Source organism: Colossoma macropomum, unplaced genomic scaffold (genome assembly GCF_904425465.1).
Source record: "Colossoma macropomum unplaced genomic scaffold, Colossoma_macropomum, whole genome shotgun sequence".
Taxonomy (NCBI): Eukaryota; Metazoa; Chordata; class Actinopteri; order Characiformes; family Serrasalmidae; genus Colossoma; species Colossoma macropomum.
This window is the reverse complement of record NW_023494790.1, coordinates 15,260,886-15,278,830: the sequence shown is the minus strand read 5'-3', so window position 1 is coordinate 15,278,830 and position 17,945 is coordinate 15,260,886. Positions and strand designations below refer to the sequence as shown.

The window sequence follows — 17,945 nt, the reverse complement described above, 5'->3', positions numbered from 1 at the left end:
AAGATCCTCAAGGGTTCTTTAGTAAAGAAAAAGGTTCTATATAGAACCATAAACACTCAAATAACCCTTTACATTGTGAAACGGTTCTTCAGATTGATGGAGAATGTGCTGTAGATGGTTCTATATAGCCTTTGTGAAAAGGGTTCTATATAGCACCAAAAGGAAACGGTTGACAAGCTTGACGTCATAATAGAAGAACCATTTTTGGTGCTACAAAGAACCATTTTCTTTACTAAACAACCCTTGAAGCACCATCTTTTTTTTAAGTGCGTAGTTGGTCTGCACAGGGACTTTCTTTTTCTCTGAGATTTTGTTTTATCATTTCTAGATCCCTTTCACCTGTTTGTTATAATTTTGATTATAAAATGGCTAAGGGCTCTAGTTCTATCAATGGGCTAATAAATACAACCAAGTTTTCTCTACTTCAGCCTACTTTTTTAACCCTATCAGTCCCAGAATAATTACTAATACATAAAAAAATAAATAAATACCAAACTGATTTCGGCTTTATTCAGTGACACTTTCACGCAACTAGTTGCATGTTGTGAGTTTCGTCTAACATAATTTTTGCACCACCCGAAAGCTGCATGAAGTAATTCAAAAACAAAGTTGGGAGGCAACACAGTTGACGACTCCACCAGACAGCAGTTCATTTTTTTTGGTACACAGTATCTGTGTTATTTACAGTGATCACTGCCATTCTTTTCTATATATTACTCTCACCTATGATTGTATTCTATATATTTGTCTTTTAAATAAACATTTTCTTTTACCTTAAAGTTTAAAGAGCTATTTTAGCTGTTCATCAAAGACTGCATCTGTCTCTTATAATTTATATATTTATATATATATATATATATATATATATATATATATATATATATATATATATATATATGGCACAATGGCACAAGCAACTGTTTAAACCATAAACCACTGCAGCATTAGCCAGTAGGTTAAAGAAGCATGGTCATGCTGGTTGACCATCATACCAGCATCCAAAACACAAAATATGCTGGCAGTCTACACTGGATTTTCTAGCAGTGATGGCGATGGGCAAATTTTTCATTTTGGCTGCAGTGTCTCTGTTTGTTCAGTTTACTCATGGCTCATAAATTTTGGCTTGATACATTTTTAATTAATATGGCACCAAAACAATACATTTCTGGAGCATTCGTAAGGATGCAAGTTTTGTCGTCTGGTTTAAGTCAAAATTAACTTTAGTCAATAACAACACACTCCTACAGTGTATGTTTAAATAACTTCTCTGAAAACTGCCATCAAATTTGTCACTGATGTTCATATGGCTGACAATTAAAAGGCAGAACACCATTGTACAAAACCCTAACATAACAGGACTTTACAAATTAAAAAATACACAATACAAACAGTGCTAAAGATATTATGAGTTAGTATTTTTTTCTGTGAGAATTGCTTAAGGTACAACATAATTACTGCTACATATTTTGTGGAAAGACAAAAACGCATCAAACTGTCAAGCAGCTGAACGATTATTTTTACTAAATAGTAAAAAAGTGGTTTTATAACATTAAGCATTTAAGTCTATTATAGATATACAGTAATTATTAACATTATCATAAGGATAAGCTGTCATGAAGGTCCTCAGCGTTATGCAGCAGCCTTCTGGCTCCTCTCAACGGCCATGCGCTCCAGTCTGTCAGTGTAGAAACCATTAAAGTCCAACCTGCAAAAATACAAACAGCTCAAACTGTGACTACAGACTCTGCTTAAGGAATTACAGCTGTATTCTTTTACAATTTACAAATTAAACTTTTCCCATGTGTCTCAAAGTCTCACACACCTGTAGATGATGTTGATCATGCTGTGCTCACAGTCATTAGTGCTGTAAATGCTCAGCTTGTCCAACAGGTCCAACAACAGCGTGCTGAAATTACTGTCAAACTTACTGATTGTGCCCTCAAAGCTGGAGTCTGACTGCAGGAAATCTACATGCTCAGCTAAGAACTGCAAGGTGGGAAAATGAATGAGATAAATAGCCAACTCGGACCTAGATCCCATTCTCAATGTAAACTGTCAATGAACTATTAATGCAGTATTATTGCTATGTTTGTCTCTATGCAAGGACATGAATCATATAATGATACACTAGACTGAATTATTACTGCAGCCTAAACCAACCTTATGGTCCATTACTATTATTTTTAAGCACAATAATACCTATTAGTCACTTACCTTGGAAGTAAGTTTTTTCTTTTCAGCCTCCTCGGTGCGTTCGCTTTGAGTTGGAGGGCCCTCCATGGTTCCATGTTCTAAAGTTAGATAGTTCATCTCACCATCCATTCTCATGCTTTGGGTGAATCGCTACAACAAAATCAAATCACTCTTAACTTATGTGAAACTGAATAAAGCATGAAGATTTTCCCCTTTTTTTCAGCTGATTTCTGAGGAGATTAGATATAAAATAATCCATTTGGATAAGGAAGGTGAAAGTAAGTGAGTTTTCAAAACTAGTGTTCCAAAAAATGAGATAAGGGTGCAAGACCTGGCAGACCTCAACGTCCTTGAATGTGTTCGGGATTATCTGGACTGTGTGAAGCAGAAAATGCGACCAACTTGTAAGACTGAACATCGGAGGTGTGGAAAAATATTCCTGCAAATTTCTTTGAAAGACTGGTAGCAAGAATGGACGTTGTAATAAAGGCAAGGAATGGACACTAAATACTGAACAATGTATATTATATTCAGTCATTGTGGCTTCTGCATAATTTTCTGTTAATTATGGTTTCTTGCACAACACAACAATCTATAATTATAGAATTACAAAGCACACCTATATAGTAAGTGGACCTGATAAAATGAACAGTTAAGTGTAACTAATAATACAATTACAATATCGTATTTTGTCATATTGTGCAGAATACTAAACAACTGCCTTAATTTGTCCTGTAAATGCACCCTTGCTATCACAAAAATGTAATGTAATGTAATGCAGTTCCACCCCTCCTACCCCTGAATACTTTATGCCAGTGGTTTCCAACATGGTCCTCAGGCCCCCCGAGACAATCAATATTTTTGCTCAAACCTAAGTCACAACACACAGGGATAAAGGAAAAATGTGGACCTTGAGGAGGGCCCTGAGGACAGGGTTGGGAAACACTGAAAACGGAGCAATACACAAGTTTGTCAGTATCACAAGCTGAAAGACAACTACTGCAACATGTCAGGATACACAATAAAAGCAAGAATGCACAACAAAACAATATCTATAATCAGACAGACTAAAGAGGAAAATTCAACTTGTAGTGCTCTTTAAGAATTCTGAAATGGCCTCTATGGCTATGTTTACATTACCAGGTTGAAGTGGCACAAATCTGATTTTTTGCCCTAATGTGACTTAGATCTGATGTTTTCAAATCTGATCTTTTCAAATCCGACCTGAGTCACTTTCAGTTGTGGTCCTAGATCGGATACGTATCCAGTTTGTGGCCATGCAATCTTAATGAGAACGCTTAGATTGGAATTCATGTGTTTTTTTTCCCACTGCGCGTGCCATCATTCAGCGTTACCATGGCAGCAGCGCCGAACCTGAAGTTAATTCTTACTTTAATAATGAACAGCTAAGAGTTAATTAACCTCACAGCAAAGGCTCGTTCTGCTCGTTAATTTATTTACTGTTTATGACACACATGATTCATTAATGTGACATTATTGATTAGGATGTGCACATGTGGGTTAAATCTGAAATTTCAGGACGCCAGTTCATTCACATTAATGACAGATGAGTCATTTCCCTAAACGAGCGTGAACCATCAGGTCAGAGAGATCAGATCTGAGACAGATTTAAGCAATGAGGCTTGTCATGTGAACGTAGCCTATGTCAATGACCTTGTGACCTGGCTGTTGTATTTCTCTCATTTACACACCTGCATGCAGTTGGTGAACATGACACAGACAGACATGAGCTTGGAGAAAATCTTCAGGAGCTCAGGGTTGGTCAGCATGCAGTCTTTCAGACAGTTATCCAAAAAACTGGTGTGATGGCAAAGCACATCATCAATGTTGGAGGCCTGCAAAGAGGATAAAATGAGCATACTAACATTTTTCTTTAAGGTTTCACCCTCTTTTATTATGTTCTGCAAGAGACTGCAGAAGACAATGTTAGTAAATGGTCACAGTGCTTTACAAAATAAACAGAATCTGATATCTGTGTGCTGTTCTCACCAATTTCAGGTTATTCTCCATGATGTGCCATGTGGGCTCCATGACTTCAAACATCATATAGTACTGGATGTTTTGCACAAAGTTCAGCATGCGCTGCCTGAGAGCGAAGGCACCAGCAAACCTACATTTCAGGGATAGAAAAGACAGTCAGTTATATTCAGACAGGAGGTAGAAGGTAGCTCTTTTTATTAGCTTTATGGTTTAAACAATAACACTCTCTCTCATGATTAGAGTCAGATTGTGGTAAATCATTCACTAATTCAAAACTCTTTTCTGCCAAATGCAAAGACTCATTGGTGTAAATAATTTACATTGCATCACTTACATTACTAATGGTGTACAGTAGGGGTGTACTGTACACCTTACAGTAGGGGTGTACTGTACACCTTATCCTTATTTAATTACATTTATTTAACATTGTCTAACATACGCAGTGTGAAACACAAGCGTGTCACAGAATCATTTGTATACTATTTTTTTTCAAATGTTGCATTGCTGGTTCTTTTTGTCTGTTCCAACTAGTGAGATACCAGAAAAAAATATTGTTAAGGTGAAAATTTCTTGAAAATATCACCATTGGACAGATGTTTACATTTGATCGAGTTTTCAAACTGATAATGGATGTATTTATTTTACTCAGGAAGAACAGAACGTTTAGGCGAAGCTCGGCTGCGAAGCCGAAATTACTGCATTTGTAACCTTAAATACACAAATGTTACATTTTCTGTAATGCCAATCCAGGTAGATTTAGTCCTGTTTCACACATGTTTGAGTATCAGCATCAGTATCAGCAGACATGTATATGAAAATACTGACTGATCATAATACTGATCGCATCAGCCTACAATTCCCATATCAGTGCATGTCTACCTAAAAGTAGGCTATCATGCTACACCAAACTACACCACAGTAAGAACTACACAGCTAATATCACATCACACAAAGTGAGTGTGTGCTATTTCAGGCAAGATCTGTTAAAAGACCAGATTCATCATAAAAACATCAGATTCATTCTTTTATTCCGAGATCCGATCCACCATTTCCTGCTGATATTGGCCTAACAGCAATAACCATCAGTACTGATATGCCATCTCTGCCAGTTACAATTTACTGGTTGTTGCTATTTTTTAGTGATACTCTATAATTGGTCTTAAACTAAAGTGGTATTGTGAGGTAATTTATCACAATAATGATATTATATGTTACCCACCCTCCCTTTGGGGTTTTATCTCACCACTTAGCAGAGTGCAATGAGTACTGCTTGGCTGACTTGTTGCTGATCCATACATTGCACAGCAGCCTCTCGACATGCTTGCAGTAAAACAGGTGCCTGAAGAGCATCTGGTATCTTGTTAGAGCTTTCCTGGAATAATAGTTTTGATCTTAGTATGTAGTCAGCCTTACAGTTCAAAACAACAACAAACGATGATCTACTACACAGCAGGCAGTTGGAAACCACAGCTTATAAAACTGTTTACCTGTTGATTATAAGTGACAGTGGCCATTTGACAATGTAGTCAAAAGAGAAAGCTTCCAGGCCACTGAGAGCCACATCAGTGGGGTCGGCACTGATGATGGCCTTTTCCTGCTTTGTCTCTATGGCCAGCACCCGCAACAGCTGAGTAATGACATCGTGGGGCATCAGGTCGATCTGGAGAACAACAGGAACATTTCAAAGCATTATTACTTCGAACAGGTACCAAAATGGACTAATAATCAGACTGTTAATGGCAGTTTGTAAATTTCATACATGGTTTCCATGGCATATAAAAGCGTTGAAGTCATATTTATAACTAATAGCTAATGATGCTGCAAGGAATATTAAATTACTTAAATTTGGTTTAGGCAGACCTTTAGGCAGAGACAAATATGTTTAAGTAGTGTACCTTTAGATCATCTTTGAAGGGGTCTGTGTTGGCTGTGCTCATTCTCAGAGCTAGCTCCAGCAAAGCCTCTAACCGAGGAGGGATGATGTCATCAACAGGCTTCTTCAGCTCCTCTTCCGTCAGGTCCATGAAGTGCACAAAGAAGTCTCCCTTGTCCATTAAAAAATAGTGCTTGATGGACCTAAATACACACAGAAAAGAAAGTTATGTGAAGCCACCTGCTGTTTGCACTGAGCTGAAACAGCTGGGGTTTATGTCTCATATGCAGATTAAGCCTAAGCCTAGGCTACACTAATACAGGTTATCAGTATGCAGAAAGTTTACCTCAGTCGTGACACCAGCTCCTTCTCCTCCATAAGAAAGTCCAGAAGGACTTTACTGGCATAGTTGTAGGCTTTTTCAATTTGTTCCACATATGCTCTCTCTTTCAATGTGTAGAGAACCTCTTTAGCATCTGGACAGGTCACATCGCGTCCACATTCTCTTACAACATTCAAGTACTTTCCTGGGAAAGTACAATACAAAAAAAAAAACAAACAAAAAAACCCACAACAGACCAATTAAGATTCCTTGCTGAGAAAGAGTTTAACTAATAGATATTCACTAATAGGTCATCCAAGGTCTAATTTAATCACTTAGGTGAAAAAGTTATTCAGTGTGGTTTAATGTGAAATGGTTAATTGTAGGAAAACCTACCAACATTTCTTACTGACTTTCATTACTGTGGTGGTGGTAGGAACCAGAGGACGCAATGGCAACAATGACTACAATGCAAATACATCCATTTTAGTTATTATTCACACTGACCAGTGAATCTTTTTTTATGGTACGCCAACAATGGTAAAATAGTGGTAAATCTGAAAACATTTTTGAAAGTTTCTTTGGGCACTAATTTGCCTTACAACAAATGGACAAAAACATTTTATTATTGTAAAACAATAGGTATTCATAGCCATTTCATGTAATAAGTCTTCAGAAAGCCTTCAGAAATCTGGTTCCTATCACCATTGTGTGAACAATTTTAACTCAGTATGTGGTGTTGTATCAGTATCGGCTCTAATACTGGCACTTAAATACAGCATTGAAATCAGCAGAGTGACGCCTGCTGAGTTACGTTTACATGCTAAGAAATGGAGCTTAACCACTTTGAAATACTTTGTTTACATTTTAATGATTTGAATACAGACATTCTAGCGTTCATAGACATTTAGTCTCACCCGTGCTGAGTATTTTATCTGCCATTTTTTGAAGGAAAGATGGGATTTTGTGCTGCACAATGGTGTATCTTTGATCCCAATATTTATCATTATAATCCTCCTGGATCTTCTCCTTCTGAAGCTCATGTTCTTCAACCATGAATTCACTACCAAAACAAGAAGATACGATTTAGCACTCTCTCATATTAAAGCATATTTCAAACACTGCTAAAATAAGAAATGATGATCCAGTAAGCCACCTCAGGGTATGGGGACAAACATAAATAATAGATGAAACAATTTCAATAAGCAGGATTAATAATTAAACCAACCGAAAGGAAATTGTAAAATATATCATATGTACATATCGGCTGTAAAAAAATCCAATATTTTCTGTACCTGTACGGATCTTTGATGATTCCCCGATAGATCCACTTCTCCAGGATTTCAAAGTACGGAACGCTGGCTGCTTTGGTGAGATAGAGGCACAGCTCTTGGGCCTGGCTGTCCCCAGTGTAGTTGAAGGTGCGGTCGTGAAGCAGACTTAATGTTGAGCCCCCCATGCATTCTCCTTTCTCTACTGAAGTGGCTGCAGGACAGAACAAAGGAGGAAGCCTATTAGCTACTTGAGTATGTCAAACACATCAGCCTAAATACAGATGGCACAACACTCATTATTTCCAAAAGCAAGACTTACAGTTTGAAAATGTCTCACTAGCTCATTTTAAGAATGACTTTTGATTTTTGAAGGTCAAATGCTAAAATATAATGGTGAAAATTGCCAAGTATACTGTTGTAAAAGTAGTTCTTTGTTCACAAATATACATAATTTTCTCCTCACCTCTGCCGTCTATCAGCCAAAATATGTTACCCTATAAAAATGGACTAAATACAGACAGAACTCAGGCTTCAACATAGCCCCTACTACCATTTTCAGGTATGCAATGAACTTTTGCCCGGTTTGGCGCTAACAGCATATCATAATGCGTCTGTGTTTAAGATAACTTAACGCAAGACTGAGAAAAGTGTGATAAGCTACATTAGTGTTGTAGCTCCAGTAGAAAACTAAAGAAGAAAACGTCAGACACAAAACATGTCTTTGCTGATTGAGCACATTGCCACTAATCATCAATTTAATGATAAACGCAGGCATACCAATGGAGGCCAGGACCTCAATGGTGCGCATGGTGGGCTGGATGTAGAACCAAAGCTTCTGCAGGGAGAGCATGCCTTGTCTGTGCAGGTGCTCCAACTGGGTCACCAGAATGAGATACTCCTTCATTAAAGTCCTCATCGCAGCAGTGAGTGCGTGGTTCACCTGACCATACTCAAAGGAAGATTTCTCCTCAGTGAACCTGAATAGGCAGTTCAGGCACAATACAGAACAACAGAGCTTAACATGAGATAATATACTTTCAAAGGTAATTTGAACACTCCAGAATGTTTTAGAAATGCACTGTACTATGTAAAGCCAACAATGATTTAGGGAATTATCATTTGCTTACTGAAAAAAATAAGTCTAACCCTAAAGATGTTTCTTGAGTCAGAGGCTGACGCACCCCTGCTGTAATACTGAGCATTGCCTGCATCAATATTTTATCACCCGAACTCAGAACTCTCCTAAATTATCAAGCGTCCCCAAAAACACCACATTACTTGCCGTGCCTGCTTAAACAAGGGAAAATAAATAAATGCTTTATTTTAGCACAGAAACATGTAAGCTAACTTTGTTTTGGTATGATTTAGTAGTTTTTACCATAGATTTTAATGAAACATGTGTTTAAAGCCTATAGATGGCCAATATAATGAAATTTCATTGTGATAAATGTTATTGTGATAAACAATATGCTTGTTTGAGCATATTGTGGATATAACCATTACTTAAAGACCACTGACCAACTGCTTGTTTCATTACAAAAAGCATAATTAATCCTGTTTAACTGGATAAATATTGTTATTTATATAATAATACATACACACATACATACATATGTACAAAGAGCTTTTGATGGCTGTATTTAAAATCTGGCACTACTAGTGCTTTGCATATCAAAATACTGATTGATGATGAAATGTCTATATTTTGTATATATGTCTGTATATACTTGTTATATTGCATCCTAGAAAGCTTCTTGTTAAAATAATAAAATTGCTAAAGCTTAATCATGTAAAGTAGCCTAAATGCTGCTGATATGTAGCTATGCATTGTCTTTTTTGTTTTTAGTAACAGACATAATCATAACATAAAAATCTTTCAAGCCCCTGTTCATTTTTGTGAGGGAAGCCATTTTGTATGCATAAGGCTGCTGCACAGCTTTGTCACTTAAACAAGCCACAACCCTGGGTTAAAAAAAATAAAAACCCACAAGCATCTACCTCCCGCTGCTACATAATGTTCTAAAGCCAGACAACATATCAGGGCTGATTCAGATCATGGACTGCGACAGACTGCAACACAACTATCACAGTCGTGCTGGAGGGAAACTATCGGTGACTGATGGCTCATCTACTAACCGTGTGATAGTAGAGTAACACGAAGCCACTGGCAGTATACGGTTCACAAGTTCCTTAATAGACATGTCCAGAGAAGGGTCTACTATAAAAGAGCGACTCTGCCTGCCAAGCACAGGCTGGGCTGTGACGTCTCTTCCATCCACACCAACGAGCACATACAGCAAGTCTTCAACCAGAGCCTGCTCCTGGACAGGCAGCGGCATTGTCCCTGTGAACACATCAGAATTAAGGATTGTGACTTTCCCATATTTTGATATCTATACGGAGGAACAAACAACATTATACAAAAATGACAAGGCTATTTAGAGAACAGATACCTTCATTTTGATGAAAGTCCTAATCTTGGGCAAAGCTTGCATAAACACTATCCGCACCAATTACAAGGTTCATGTGGCTTGTCCCACCTACACAGCTTTAACTAAACTGTGTTGCCCCAGTTTATCAGTTTGAGTCAGAGAAATTTAGTGAGAAAAACTAAATACCAAGTGAAATCTAGCACACGTGTGAGCAACAAAAATAGCAGTATATTGTCAGGATCACATTCAAAATTCCACTTTTAAAAAATATATACATACCAATTGAAAAAATACATATATTGTTTCCAGAATCGCCAACTTCAGGCAAAATAGTCAGATGTGATATTTTGTCACACTTGGCGCACACAGCATCAAGCATTTAGACACTAAATGGAACCAACAGCTATGTGTGGGCAACAAAATATTATGCAGATAACTGAATCACAATCAGACGTGCATCAAGTCTAGTATTTTATACATGCTCTTGGGAGAAGCTGCCAATTTTTACAAATAAGAAATCAAATTTGTCTAAAGCTCCAGAGAACCTAAGTCAGTGTTTTCTTTTTCTAATTAGGTTATCTTTGCTCTTATGGGAACGCAATATACGTACACAAAGTATGTCTTATGAATAACTTGTGTCTACTAAATGGCAGATGTATTTCACCACAATTTTACCCTTTCAGTGTAAATTGGGCTGTCTAAATCTTGCAGAAGCTTTACCTTCACCAATTACAAGGCTGATGTTGCTTGTCCCACCTACACAGCTTTAACAAAACTGTGTTCTCCCCCTGGTTTCTCTGTTAAAGTCGCAGAAACTTAATAAGGCAAGCTAAAAACCAAGTGAAAGCTAACCTGGCACAGGTACGAGCTATCAGGAATAGCAGTATATTGCCAGCGTCACATCAAAAATTCCACATCTTAAAAAATATAAATATCATTTGAAAACACCAACAGTGCTTTACAGTGAGTGGAATTTTACTGATAAATGGATCAATAGAAATTGTCAAAAATTATTTAAAACTTTTTTTTGCATCGACATTTGTTTCTTCTCCTGAAAAGTTTACATGTCAGAGAAACAAGGTTTTATTACAACAGTGATGATTGCAGAGAAATACTAAAGAATGTATGTGTATGTGTGTGTGTGTGTGTGTGTGTGTGTGTGTGTGTGTGCGCGCGCAAAAGAGAGGACAGCTATCGTCAGTCTTTGGCTATGTCAGAGTGATAGCCTTGCCATCAATTTGTCAAGCTATAGCCTACACATACATTTCCTGGACTAGGGAAAATCCTAGTTGTAGACTACACTGTCCTTTCAGTGGAGACTCTCCATTCAAAATGTTGTGTAGTCCAAGACTAGACTAAAACCTTGTCTGGAAAACTTGACCCTGAAAGTTCCTGAGCTTACCAATTGCCACCACTGGATCCCCCATTGGTGTAGGGCTGGTGATAAAGTCTCCAATCAATGCTGGTCTATCATACACCCAGTTTGGAAACACCGGAATAGGCTGTGTGGGATTCTTCTTGTTGTGTCTGTCTCTTAGCATCTTACGAATAACTTCAGCAGACTGTAAAAGAAATACTAAGTTTAGTCCCTGCAATTTAACATGATGTTGGCTCCTCTAGAGAACAGAGATGGCTTCATTTTTAGGGAGGACTGTTAAGTAAATACCTGTGGAACACTGGCACTGGCTGTGACATTCCCAAGCTTCTTCCGCAGCTCCTCCAACTCTTGCATTGACATCTTGGTACTGGTTGCAGGAATACTGAAGGACGTTGTGCTGCTTGATGTTACATTTGCAGACATCTCTGATCTCTCCTTGGCATTCTGTTGCAGACATTTCAGAGTCTGGAGAAAAAAGCACATAATCCAGGTTGGCTGCAATATAACAAACCAACAGCAGTAACTAGTCCTCATGTGTAAATTAATGACAATTTCAAGCAAAAGTTGATTAACTCAGAGCACCTCTTTATCTTCAGTGAGCTTTGAAAGGAGATAAACAAGGGGGTCCAAGTTGCGTGCATTTTTTGACTTCAGCTCTTCATATTTCCTCAAAAAGTCTTCCGGTGTTTTAGAGTGCTCTGCAATCTTAACCTGTAAAAAACAGGGATGTAACAGTGAATTGTGAAATTGTGACATCTTACTGCAAAAAGACATTCTATAATGTCATCTCATGTAATTGCATGGTTTGAACACCAAACATCAGCACCGTTCAACTCACACCAGCATTAGTACTTAACAATAACATGATTATAGTCATCATTTTCTTTATTCAAATTTTGATCTAAATATTGTAAGAATACCAAATTATGAACCCAGAATCATCATCGACTCGAATCCTGGTTAAAAAAAAAAGTGTCATTTCTTTTTTTTTTTTTAGCTCTGTACAAGAACAGCACAATATAACATTTGTCAATCATTATTGTTTCACAGGCCTTTGCAACACTGATAATGCACAATATGTGGTGAGCTGAATCTTGCTGTTTTAGTTTTAGAGTTTATTCATCCCTGGCTCAGAACTGTGTGAAAACTGAAAGTGATCATTGGCATTCTCTGTTTTTTATAAACTTTATAATAAGCCATGAAGCTAATCAAGCAAATGGCATGAGCTACTAAACAAAATAGTCAATCAAATGTCTCGCATAGCTTGTCTTTATCTCAGGCAGTGCATCCCCATCACTGCAGTAAACTGCTGCATTAAACAGCCCGAGAGCTGCGTTATACAGCCAGAGAGCGGTGATATTCCAGAGAGTTATTTTGGTTAAACACACTGTGTATAACTGGCAGACAGATCGGTGGCATGTGGATCACTAATGTTAGATTTCTGGTAGCATCTGGTAGAAACTGGTAGCGTGTGAGCAGAAATACTGACATACTTAATAAAAAACAAATACAACTGTTTCTCCAAATGTCTTCTCTTTCCTCCTTTGTGCTTGTTTACTTCTATACTACAATTGATTTCCATCTCAACTCCCACCCAGGTGACCAACTATAAAAAGGGGTCATTTCTGGAATTTTCTTCACAATGGACAGCATGTTATGGGCTCAGAACATAAAAAGCAAGTGCTTACTTATACATATATAGGCAAGACAGGACATTAGGTGTGGATGACAAAATGTGGCCAAATAATGCACACCAAATCAACTAAGCATTTACAGTATCTGTGACTTTTTTCTTTGCTAGATAATGTACAGAACTGGATTTTTTTTACATTCTATTACTTAATTTGTTCATATACAATAAATATATACCATTGTTTTTAATGTATCTAATGTAATGAATGCTTTTTCATTCATTGTAAAAAAACAAAAAAGAAAACAAAAACAAGTGTCAATTGAACCTAAAAAAAAACATTTCATGTGGTTACAAACAATTTTAGTGGTTTAATTTAACTCGTATGAATACTTCTTAAAAAAACAATGCAAAGCAAAACTCTAGTTTAGATCAGTATATCTATCTATATCTATAACTATATGCGTGCGTGCGTGTGTGTGTGTGTGTGTGTGTGTGTGTGTGTGCGTGTGTGTATATACACACACACACACACACACACACATATATGTTGGAACTTTTTGTTTGTCCTATGTGCATATATATATATATATATATATCGCTGTTGTCAGGACAAAACCTTGTATCTCCATTTTTGGCGTTTTTCAGTTTTTGACATAATTTGAAAATGCCTGTTGCCCTTTACATTATGTATACATTTCATGATGAATGGACTAAAAAAAGTTGTCATTTTGGAGATATGAGGTTTTGTTCCGACAGCAGTGACCGATCACAGGGCTGACTGTATTGGAGGCTACGTGCAACAGCCCATCTTAAACTCTCTGTCATACTAATATTTCCAGGGGATTATTTTCAGATGGCTAACACGCACATTTGGAGACAATACAAATGTACAGGTACAGCTGGACAATACTTATGAACTGGAGATTCTCATGAATGCGAACAGATATCCTTCATGTACATAAAAAATGAACAAAAACATATCAACAGAATAAGGTCATGTATTATGAAATTTTCTAGGCTGTCATCACCTGCGACTGCTGCTGCCATTGCAATAGACAAGATGAGTAACGTGGGAAAAGTAGGTCACTTGTCATTTCACATTGATATTTCTGTAGCCTACCTTTTGCAATTCTTGGAAATTAGAAACATAATAAGCATAATTTAGCAGTAAAATGTGTTTTGCTTTATTTTTCCTGTGTGTTATCACTTTTAGCTTCTGGTTTTGTCCTGCCCCGACAGCTAATCCGATGGCCGCTTCCTCATTCCTAATTTAGAACACCTACCCGCCCCCCCCCCTTCCTTTAACATTTCAGCGCAGACCAGTTCAAACAGCTTTGTTGCTGTTGGGACTAAACCTCCATTTTTGATAACATTTCACAATGCCAGCTGCCCTTTACATTGTGTCAAAATATCAAGATGAAAAGACCAATAAACCTACTCCAAAATTACCTGGAATAAATATTTTCTCCATTGACTTCCAATAAATTTTAAGGAGGTTTTTTCTTTTGTAAATTAGCTTTTCTGAGATACAAGGTTTTGTTCTGAGAACAACTAAATGCTTTAAACTGGTCGCCTTAAATGACCAACGATTTGCTGTTGTATGCTTATTTTATGTAAACTTTTTTACTTGTTGTCAGCTTTTTCTCTTTTCAGCCCAGTGTGTCCTCAGTTCCGATTTCAGCCATGAACTTCAATTTCGATGCATCTGTAGTCTAAAGAGGAACTCCAATTTTTCAAAATGTCTGCATAATTAAATCTTTATGTAAACAAAGACATTCAGGGTGGTTTTATGTGAAATACATCACTCTAGAGAAACTTAATGAGCTAGAATTGTTCCCAGTGGTGATGATACCAAACGTGTGCAGTGATTAATGCCTCTAAAAGTTCCCTCACAGAAAGTTATTACATGAAATAGTCACAAATATGCAGCCTGATGACATAGACAAAAGTAGTTTTGAGATAAGGTTTTTAATAGTAGGTTTTTTTAATTAATTTAAGACAGAGATGTACATGCAGAGTGTTGTAAGGCAAAAGTAGTCCCTTGAGAATTTTTTTTCCCCAGCTTAACCACTATTTTACCAAAATTACCTATAAAAATTTGTATGCATGAACATTCACTGGTCATTTTGGACAATAAACAAAATGGCTATAATTGTGTTGCACCTAGTTCCTATCACCACCATCAACGTTTTTCATCCTGCACTGTACTAAATCCAATTACTAATAATTCTGTCTTTGTAATCAAACATGCAGTTGCAAAGTGTTTTTTTTAGTATTGATGACATCCATGATATGCTCATTGTGACATAATTCATCTTAATAACAATAAATACTGTTATACATATTGCCCAGCCCTAGGTAGTATGTTACACTACCCATTCATGAAAGTGTTATGGTATACTGTAAAGCACTTCACAGTACTTTTCAATACATATGCTGCTCAAATTGCATAACAGAGACAGCTGAACACAGTTCTCATACAAGCTGCAATCTAAAGAGGGGAGGCTCTACTCTGAGACACTAGATCACAGCTTCTTATTCTCCTTTCTAAGGTGGAAATTGCCTCTTTCATTTAACATTTCGATCCCTACCTTAGCACTGTGTGCAGACACTGTAGTGGTGACATATGGGGTTCTGTTCTTCTGCAGTAAATCAATATACACTTCAGCCCCATCACCTCCTCGGACATGAAGGAGGCTGAGCAATTCGTTGACATCGTGATGGATCCTGAATTCACTCATGGCTTCACATCAACCACCTGCAGTAAAGAAAAACAATATTCACCTAATTTTATCACCTGCTGTGACTAAACAGTCAACGTTACCGTTACCTAGACGAAAGCCAGCAAGTTACAGACAACGGCGCATCAGAACAATAAGTGCATTAACGACCCTGTGGATGAAAGTGGATAACCAAACTGACTACAATGACAGGTATTATTTCAGTAAAACTAAATAGTTTCTCCAACTACCATTTTAACTTTAGCTAGCTATATCTAGCCAGCCAACACAGCGAGTTTCATTTTCCCATTTAAGTTACTGCAGGTTCTCTACCTACTAGCTACCTAGCATTAGCTCGCTAGCTGCCGCTAACATCAACGGAGGCAGCCGCTTTCTTTGGCAAAGCCCAAACTGTTAACGCAAAAACCCCCTTATTCATAGATAAAAATCCTCTAAATATATTTACCACATGAGACAGCGTATATAAACGTTGGGGAAACTAGCCAACATTACCACAACTGCAGGAGCTTGCAGTTAATATATCAACATCTCTGTCATTCCTAACGTGAAGTCAGAGACTACCAGTTTTTTCCTTTAGAAGGACCGCCAAAACTACCAGCATTACAAAATAAAAGTTGTCTTACAGCAGCTATTAGGTTGCCGAATGTGTTCAGTGCAGCTGGGGAAATGATAAATAGATGTGTAGGAAGGGGAGAGAAAATGAGGAGATGAGGATGTAATGGATTAAATAATTACATTTGCAATGGAGAGATAATGAAATGAAAAGATCTTACATAAGCAGAGTGCCTCAGAGAGCTTCTTCTTCTTCTTCCTACATTTTTACACTTTTCACTGTTAATTGGTGAATATGTACGTTCCTTTCATTTTCTAAAAAGTACTTAAAAAGTGTACTTAACTACAAAGACATAAATGTTTATTTTGTCTGCAGCCTGTGGTTCCAGCAGAAAAGATGATGAATATCGCCATGGTTTATCTACGCCTGTTACAGTCATCTGTAATTAAAGCCTGCACATTGCTAATGATGCTTCTGTTTCATTTGGTGATATCTACCATCGGAACACACTAATGACAATATTTATTTACTATATCCATTTTCATGGATGTACCTGTCTGTAGCCATGTGGAAATTTGATATTCATACATTTTAATTCATTTAAATTATTATGACACTTTTCATACTATGAACTCTTCATGCTATAAACTCTCTTTATGTAAGCAACTCTGTTTGTGTTATAAACTGCCTTTGTGCTATGAACTCTCTATATACTATACTATGGCAAGGCAAGTTTATTTACCCCGACCAGCCACTTCACTTGTTTCTAATTATTATACTTACATTATAGGTGCACTTTGTAGTTTTTCACTTACAGACTGTAGTCCAGCTGTTTACTTTGTTAGCCCCCTTTCACCCTGTTTTTCAATGGTTCAGGACCACCACAGAGCAGGTATTATTTGGGTGGTGCAGTGACACTGACATGGTGGTGGTGTGTTAGTGTGTGTGTTGCGCTGGTACGAGTGGATCAGACACAGCAGTGCTGCTGGAGTTTTTAAACATATACACTCTTGAAAAAGATGTTTCTTCAATGGTTCTTTTGTAAAGCAAAATGTTTTATTTAGAACATTGAACAGTCAAAGAACCCTTTGCATGATTAAAGGGTCCTTTGCATCATGAAATGGTTCTTTAGACAGATGGAGAATGGTGCTGTAGAAGCTTCTATATAGAACCTTTTTGAAAACAGTTCTATATAGCACCCAAAAGTGTTCTTCTATTGTCATGATGTCAAGCTTGTAACAGTAGAAGAACCCTTTTTGGTGCTATACAGAACCTTTACAGTACATTCTCCATCAATGTGAAGAACCCATTCACAATGCAAAGAATGCTTTAATCCTGCAAAGTGTTCACAGGTCTTTATAGAACCATTTTCTTTGCTATAGAACCCTTGAAAAACCATCTTTTTAAGTGTGTATTGTTCATATACAATACATTCTCAATCAATCTGAAGAACCATTTCACCACGCAAAGAACAATTTAAGCATGAAATAGAGAACTCATGGATCTAAACAGAACCGTTCCCTTTACTAAAGAACCCTTAAAGAA

General features: G+C 37.2%; 1 protein-coding gene across 3 annotated transcripts; it reads right to left on the bottom strand.

Annotated features, from left to right (window-relative positions):
- Nucleotides 1-1,202: 1,202 nt before the first annotated feature.
- On the bottom strand, nucleotides 1,203-16,435 carry tubgcp2 (tubulin, gamma complex associated protein 2). Of its 3 annotated transcripts, none has more exons than XM_036572282.1 (18): nucleotides 16,340-16,435; nucleotides 15,698-15,864; nucleotides 12,056-12,184; nucleotides 11,762-11,938; nucleotides 11,498-11,657; nucleotides 9,800-10,007; nucleotides 8,441-8,640; nucleotides 7,685-7,874; nucleotides 7,307-7,452; nucleotides 6,414-6,594; nucleotides 6,090-6,270; nucleotides 5,682-5,854; nucleotides 5,438-5,566; nucleotides 4,204-4,324; nucleotides 3,906-4,049; nucleotides 2,215-2,343; nucleotides 1,823-1,986; nucleotides 1,203-1,705 (listed from the first exon to the last, which is right to left on the bottom strand). In XM_036572282.1, the coding sequence occupies exons 2-18, from the start codon at nucleotides 15,845-15,847 to the stop codon at nucleotides 1,630-1,632; spliced, it is 2,658 nt and encodes an 885-aa protein (XP_036428175.1). In that variant the 5' UTR covers nucleotides 15,848-15,864; nucleotides 16,340-16,435; the 3' UTR covers nucleotides 1,203-1,629. The 3 variants fall into 3 exon arrangements, with proteins under 3 accessions (XP_036428175.1, XP_036428174.1, XP_036428176.1); XM_036572281.1 differs by having other exon boundaries at nucleotides 16,293-16,422; XM_036572283.1 differs by lacking the exons at nucleotides 1,203-1,705; nucleotides 1,823-1,986; nucleotides 2,215-2,343 and adding an exon at nucleotides 3,633-3,811 and having other exon boundaries at nucleotides 16,293-16,422.
- Between the last annotated feature and the right edge of the window lie 1,510 nt (nucleotides 16,436-17,945).